Genomic DNA, 7,031 nt, shown 5'->3' with positions numbered 1-7,031 from the left:
TCCTTCCTCTGCAGCCAGCCCGCTGGAGCAAGGAGTGTGCTTGGGAGAGAGGGGGATGTATGATGGACTCTGTACATAGTGACTGGAGGCCGCAGCGCCATGTCTGTTACACGGAGAACCTGGCTGCATCGCTCGCTGCCTCTGCCTGCGATTCCAGTTTTCCTTTTTAATTTTATTTTGAGTTTGTTTACCGAGAGGAGCGCGCAGGCGAGACCAAGCAAAAGCCAGGACAGAGACAAAGCTACCTCCATCAAGATCCTTTTTAATACAAAAAAAAACTGACCGGACTCCACTAAATAAGCAGCCTGAAGATGAAAAGTAATGAAAAACAGAGCAAAAACCTTGGTAAAACTGAAAAAATAAAGTTTCCTTGTATTTTATTTTGCTTTCTCTAGTTAGCAAAAGGGGAGGGGGGGGGCGGTAAGAATTACCTTTTCACGTTACGTTTTTTCTGCGTAAAAGCAGCCAGGTTTGGGGATATCCTCCTCCCCCGCTGAATTTCTCCTCACAGTGCAAAATCCTGTCACAATTTCGAGGCGGCCTCAGGGCCGCGGCTGCGCGCCGCCTCTCGCTTATCCGCTTCCAGCCGCTCGCGGGCCGAAGCGAGGCCCTTCCCTGCGCGGCCGCCGGGGCTGCGGCGGCCCCGTTGGGGCGGGGATCGCGCCGCCCCCAGGCCCGGCCGCCGCCGCCGCCGCCTCCTCACCCGGCGGCGGAAGCGCCTCGCCGGCCCTTCGCGCCGCCGCCCCGCACCTCATTGGACAAGCGGGGCGTCTGACATGGCCGGCCGAGCCACTCAGTGAGCAGGAGCGCGGCGGCGTGAGCCAATGGGTGGTGGCGGGGGGCGGGCGCATGCGCGGCGCGGGGCAGCGGGCAGGGCTGCACGTGGGGCGGCGGGCCCGGTGCCGCCGGAGGGTGCGGCGGCGGCGGCGCCATGGGGCGGAAGCTGGACCCCGGCAGGAAGGAGAAGCGCGGCCCCGGGCGCAAGGCCCGCAAGCAGCGCGGGGCCGAGGTGGAGCTGGCCCGTTTCCTGCCGCCGGGTAAGTCTGCGGGGCCCGGTGCCTCCGGTGCGGGGCCCGGTGCCACGGTGCGGGGCCTGGTGCCGGTGCTGGGCCCGGTGCCGTCGGTGCGGAGCCCGGTGCCGCCGGTACGGGCCGCCTGACCGCCGTGCGGGGCCCGGTGCTACGGTGTGGGGCCCGGTGCCGCCGGTGCGGGCCGCCTGACTGCCGTGCGGGGCCCGGTGCCACGGTGCGAGGCCCGGTGCCGTCGGTGCGGAGCCCGGTGCCGCCGGTACGGGACCCGGTGCCGCCGGTGCGGGCCGTCTGACCGCCGTGCGGGGCCCGGTGCCACGGTGCGGGGCCCGGTGCCGCCGGTACGGGCCGCCTGACCGCCGGTGCGGGGCCCGGTGCCGCCGTACGGGGCTCGGTGCCGCCGGTGCGGAGCTGCCTGACCGCCGCGTGTCTTTCCCCCAGAGCCGGAGACCGGGAAGAAGAAGCTCTCCAGTCACGGGCGGAAGAGGTGAGCGCGGCGGCCCGGCGGGGTGGGGGGCGCGGGGCCCGACCGGCCGGGACTGACCGCCGCTTCCCTTCCCGCTCCAGGGCTGCGAAGAGGCGGCTGGGCGCGGGGAGGAAGGCGCTCGGAGGAGGAGGAGGAGGAGGGCGGGAGGCGGCAGGTGAGTGCCGGGCGGGGCGGGGGGCCGGCAGCCACCCTCCCCTGCTTCCCCCCCACCCCGTCCCGTCCCGTCCCGTCCGGCTCCAGCCCCTTTTTAACGGCACGGGGCAGGTGGGATTTCATCGTTTTAAAGGATTTTTACGTTCTCCCTTCGCAGCGAGGTTGTCGCGGGCAGGGCGGCTTCGCAGCCTGCTGGGTCGCGTCCTAGGAACGCGCAGCAGCGGGAAGGAAGAAGGACAGGCACAGATTTGGGAAGCAGGGTACCCTAACGCGTCACGGCAAACACCAGGAGAATTTTGTAGCTGTGTTTTCCGTTGCTAGGTCTAGTCAGAGCTCTTCAAATTTCGCTGGAGGAGGGCTGGGAACACGCCTCTGTTTCTGATTGGGAAAATGGATGTGCAGAGCAGTCAGTCCTTTCCCTTGGGACAGGCAGCTCAGGGCTGGGATGAAGATCTCTTTCATATAACAACTGAAAAAACAGGGGAGCTTCTTTTGGGAATGAACACCTAACTTATAACCGCTTCTTCTGCCTGTAGCTAAAGAGCAGGTGCCCCCACAGAAGGAGGAGCGTGCCGTGAAGGCAGCGGGACAGACCCCTCGTGGGCGGTCTGGCTTCAGCGATGACAATTCCAAATGGCTGGCTCCAGCCAAAGCCAAGAAAATCCCATCCAAAGGAAACAACGTGGAGTTATCCAGTGATGGTGAGGTGGAAGAGGGCAGCTGGGAGATGGAGGAGGAGGATGGGAGCAGCGACGAGATGGTGGATGATTATGGTGCCTTGTCATCAGAAGAAGAAGAGGTGGGAGATTTTTGCCCTGAATTACACAAGAAATACTTGGCCTTGCTGGCTGGAAGAACCCAGTAGGCTTGGGGGAAAGGGGTAACCTTACTGGAGGGTGGATGGTGAGGTTGCAGAGAGCTTTCCCCTTCTTCCCCTTACAAGAACAATGCCAAGTTTAGCAGCTGATGCCAGCGTAACATTCAGTGCTTTTGTTTGTTGTCCTTTTTTAAACAGAGCAGATAAATGTCACAGGTGGCAGGGAGTAAGGGAGCACCCAGGGATATTGTTTGATTAATCTCTTGTCTCTGTTTAGTTGCTGCCTATTGAAAAAGCTGCCCTGAAGCAGAAGCCTGACAGGTGAGGGTTTGAGAACGTTGCTAGTCCGCAGAGTCTGTCCTGGATAGATGAAGAGCCTGTGTTGTCTGTTCTTCTGTCCTTTTTGCCATCTAAGAAATGGTAGTTGTCAAGCGCCTGCGTGACAGTGTTCTCGTGTAAAACATCCGCCTTGTTCTTTGTCCTCAGGGGAGGCACCAGTGAAGATGACAGCGAAGAGGAAGAGGAGGAGGCAGCGAAAGAGGAGGCAAGCAGGCAGAAAACAGGACAGAAGGAAGAAGAGGGCCCAGATCTGCAGCTCAACCTGGATATAGACGAACAATTTAAACTGCCAACTAACGAACAGATTGAGAGAGAGGATATCCTTTTTATCTGTGGCATCCGTAAGCCGTATGTGTGCGGCAGCACAGGGCCTGGATACAACTGAAGAGCTTCGTTTGGGCTTTATCCAAGTATTGCTTAGCGAGAGTGTTTTGTGCATGACAAGGTATTTTTAGATGAGCTGCCCTAATAGATAGTGCACGACGCTGTGCGTCTGTACAGCACAGTTACGAAATCTGTTACGCCCTGCGTGGCACTGAGAGCCTGCCCCGATTTCCTTTCTAGTCCTGAATGTGTGTGGGCATCTTATCGTGTAGTTCATCCCTCTGCACCCTGATTTTTCTGGCAGGTGTCTGTCGAACCCCTTCCTAGAGCCTCTGGTGACAGCGATTCCCGCAGCTCAAGTGCTGGCTCTTGGGCTTTGGTGATTTTAGTGTCGTGCCTCTTCTCGTTCTCCTCTCTACCCCTTAGTAGTTGCCTTTGGGGAACTTTTAGTCTCTTTTCTGACACAGATAACATTTTCAGTATTGAAAGACATTTTTGTTGTCTTCTTTATCCCCTAGATTTTTTCTGTTTACCTAAAGTCACTAACCAACTTCCCTTAAATACCTCGTAGTTCCTGCCTTGTGAAGCCTTTTTTTTCCAGTTCCATCCTTTGAATCCCCTCCCCTGCTGATGAAAGCATACTCCAACGAGGCCGTTCTGGTACAGGTGCTGCTGCGATGCAGAAGTCTTGTGTGACCGATGGTGCTTGTGAAGAGCTTGTGTGTGACTTTCTTGGCTGTTGACGGTTCCTTAACGTTCATTCTACCTGCCGAGCCACCTGACCTGCACATCATTCACCAACGCATCAAGGGCAACATGGAGGTGCTGCAGGACTTTGGAACGAAGCGGGAGGAAGGGCGCACGCGACAGGAGTACCTCGCGTTGTTGCGCCGGGACATGGCTGCCTACTATTCCTACAGTGACTTCTTGCTCCTGAAGCTCATGGACATCTTCCCTCTCCCTGAGGTAGGACCCTGCCCTGCCCCTGTTTTTGCTGACTGATGAGGATTTGGCTGCCTCCCTCGGTCTTCATTTTTATCTCTGTTCTCTCTGCCTTCTTCCATCCAGCTGATAAACTTCCTGGAGGCCAATGAGGTTCCCCGCCCCGTGACCATCCGCACCAATACGCTCAAGACGCGGCGACGGGACCTGGCACAGGTGAGTGGGACCCCCTGGTGGTCTCCTGTGCCACCTGTCACACCGGGCGGTCTCTCAGTCCCGTCTCCTTGTCTTGCAGGCGCTCATCAACCGTGGTGTGAATCTCGACCCCTTGGGGAAGTGGTCGAAAACGGGACTTGTTATTTATGACTCCTCTGTCCCCATCGGTGAGATCACGCTTCCTGTCATAGAGCCGAGCTGACCCACTCTTGGGTCCCTTTCTTTCACGTGTCATCTTCTTTTCTTCTGCCTTCTCTGCCCAGGTGCCACCCCTGAATATCTGGCTGGGCACTACATGCTGCAAGGAGCCTCCAGTCTCCTCCCAGTTATGGCTCTGGCACCACAGGAGAATGAACGCATCCTGGATATGTGCTGTGCCCCAGGAGGCAAGACCAGCTACATAGGTACCACCCTGGAGCCTTGGGAAGCGATGAGTTTCCACTGGTCTATACAGAAAGGGGGAACAGAGTGGGGCTGAACTCAGGGAAGGGAGGGTGTTGCCGTCCCTACGGGCAAAGCCCAGGAGGTTTTCAGCCCCTTGCTGATGTCTTTTGCCCTCCTGCAGCTCAGCTCATGAAGAACACAGGCATGATCTTGGCCAACGACAGCAATGCCGAGCGGCTGCGTAGCGTGGTGGGGAACTTGCACCGGCTGGGGGTCACCAACGCTGTAGTGAGTAACTGCGATGGACGCCAGTTCCCCAAGGTGTGTTCCTGCCTGCTTTGGGATGTCCTTGCCGTGCTTACCTAGAGCTGCCGTGCTGTCCCTTTAGTAAAGCTGTGTTCTCCAAAGCCACTTGTCACAGGAGGGCGAACAAAGCTGCTGGGGAGTGTGTTATTTGATACGGAGACGAGGGTGGAGAGGGAGGAGCGAGGGATCTTTCCTGCCTTCCCAGGTTCCCCTTCTTCTGGTTCCCTTCTAGCCTTGCTCTTGCTCTGAGTCTCCACCTGTGAGCATAACTCCAAATGTACGTCTGCCTGTAGGTGCTTGGAGGGTTCGACCGTGTCTTGCTTGACGCTCCTTGTAGCGGAACAGGCGTCATTTCGAAGGACCCTGCTGTCAAAACCAACAAGGTGAGTGACCAGTAGGGACACAAGATGGAGACTCAAGTACGAGCCACGAGAGGAAGGACTTCAGGACAGCTTTATTCTTGAGAGATGCCTGCAATAAGGACACTGATTTTTTTTTTCTCTTCTCTTTCCTATTCTGCATGTTGTACCAGAGCTAGGCTTTTTGAGGTTAATTCTGCAGAAGACTTCAGAACCCTCTGTATCATGCGTGCTTTGCTCTCCTGTTGTCCCTCCATCCTCAGCAGAGGTCTGGAGTGCTTCCCTGAGCCCCTAGCATACCAACTTATCTTTCTCTTTCAGGATGAGAAAGACATCCTGCGCTGTGCTCACCTGCAGAAGGAGCTGATCCTTAGCGCTATAGATTCGTGTAATGCTGCCTCAGAGACAGGGGGCTACATTGTCTACTGCACTTGCTCCATCATGGTACGTGCCTTCTGTGCTCTGCTGCGGTCATCTCCTACTCAGGGGACTGGTGAGCTTTGGATCCTAACGCTTAGTCTCTGGCAGGTGGAGGAGAATGAGTGGGTTGTAGATTACGCCCTGAAGAAACGCAACGTTCGTTTGGTGGCCACAGGCCTGGACTTTGGCAAGGAAGGCTTCACCAGGTGTGTGCCAGGTCACAAGCTGCACAGGTGACTGTTCCTTGGTGGCCAGGTTTGAGCAGAGGCGTTCTACTCGCTTCTCACCCCGCTTCCTCCTCCAGGTTCAAGGACCGTCGCTTCCACCCCTCCCTCAAGTCTACGCGACGCTTCTATCCCCACACGCACAATATGGATGGGTTCTTCATTGCCAAGTTCAAGAAATTCTCCAATGCCATCCCCCAGGCACAAAAAGGTAACCTGGTGCTGGAGCTCAGCTGAGCTGCCTGGGCCTGCTCTCGAGGGCTGCTTCCCCTGCAGAAGCCACGTGGGTTCTTCCTGCAGCACCTTTCTCTCTTGTTTCAGATGAAGAACCTGCTGTGACAGCAGCAACTCCGTCCACTGTTCCTGATACTGTCATGGAGCCTCAGCCAAAAAAGAAAAAACTTGAGGGATCAAAAGCTGGCAAAGAGCAGAAGCAACCACAGCCTGCTTTGAAGAAGAGGCATTCATTGCAGGCACAGAGGAGACCTTTGAAGGCTGGCCGGCCTTCTCCCAAAATGATGCGTCCTCAAGTCTCTACCAGGAAGAAACATAGAGTGAAACCCAATGGACAGTGAGAGGAACTGCTTTTCCAGGTGTTGGTCCCCTCCTTGGAGAGCGAAGGCCGGGGTTTCTGCAGCTACTTATGTACCACCACCTTGTCTTTCCTGCTCTGCGCAGATCATCTCTGCGGCACTGAGCGCCTGGGACAGCTGTAACCCTGTTTCCTCCTTTCCCTCTGCATCAAGGACTGATGCACTGACCCATTAAAAGTTTTATACTCTTGATCAAGTCTTCTCCGTTTCCCTTGAACAGAGAATTCTACTGGTCCCCTTACTCCTCTACAAGAGAAACCCCTTCCACTCCCATCCGATGCTCTGGCGTTTCTGGTCGCTGTTCTTACGCTCCGCAGCGTGGAAGCTTGTGAAGAAGCAGTGGGAGCTGAAATCCTAGCTCCTGGGTGAAGGTCGTATTGTGTGGTGCCTGTTAGAGTCCTTCATCAGGGCAGGGCTGGAGCTCCAAGGCCAGTGATCC

At 56.7% G+C, this 7,031-nt stretch overlaps 1 protein-coding gene across 2 annotated transcripts; it reads left to right on the top strand.

The window, feature by feature from the left end:
- Nucleotides 1-931: 931 nt before the first annotated feature.
- NOP2 (NOP2 nucleolar protein) lies at nt 932-6,754 on the top strand. 2 transcript variants are annotated; one of them, XM_086610311.1, is made up of 16 exons: nt 932-1,037; nt 1,470-1,515; nt 1,596-1,669; nt 2,211-2,467; nt 2,763-2,806; nt 2,972-3,141; nt 3,915-4,114; nt 4,217-4,306; nt 4,386-4,473; nt 4,570-4,710; nt 4,872-5,011; nt 5,290-5,379; nt 5,677-5,799; nt 5,884-5,981; nt 6,080-6,210; nt 6,321-6,754. In XM_086610311.1, exons 1-16 carry the CDS (start codon nt 932-934, stop codon nt 6,572-6,574), a joined length of 2,052 nt encoding a protein of 683 aa, XP_086466437.1. In that variant the 3' UTR covers nt 6,575-6,754. The 2 variants fall into 2 exon arrangements, with proteins under 2 accessions (XP_086466437.1, XP_086466357.1); XM_086610231.1 differs by having other exon boundaries at nt 2,205-2,467.
- Nucleotides 6,755-7,031: the final 277 nt, after the last annotated feature.

Source organism: Tauraco erythrolophus, chromosome 1 (assembly GCF_009769465.1).
Source record: "Tauraco erythrolophus isolate bTauEry1 chromosome 1, bTauEry1.pri, whole genome shotgun sequence".
NCBI lineage: Eukaryota > Metazoa > Chordata > Aves > Musophagiformes > Musophagidae > Tauraco > Tauraco erythrolophus.
This window is presented reverse-complemented; position numbering and strand designations above follow the sequence as displayed.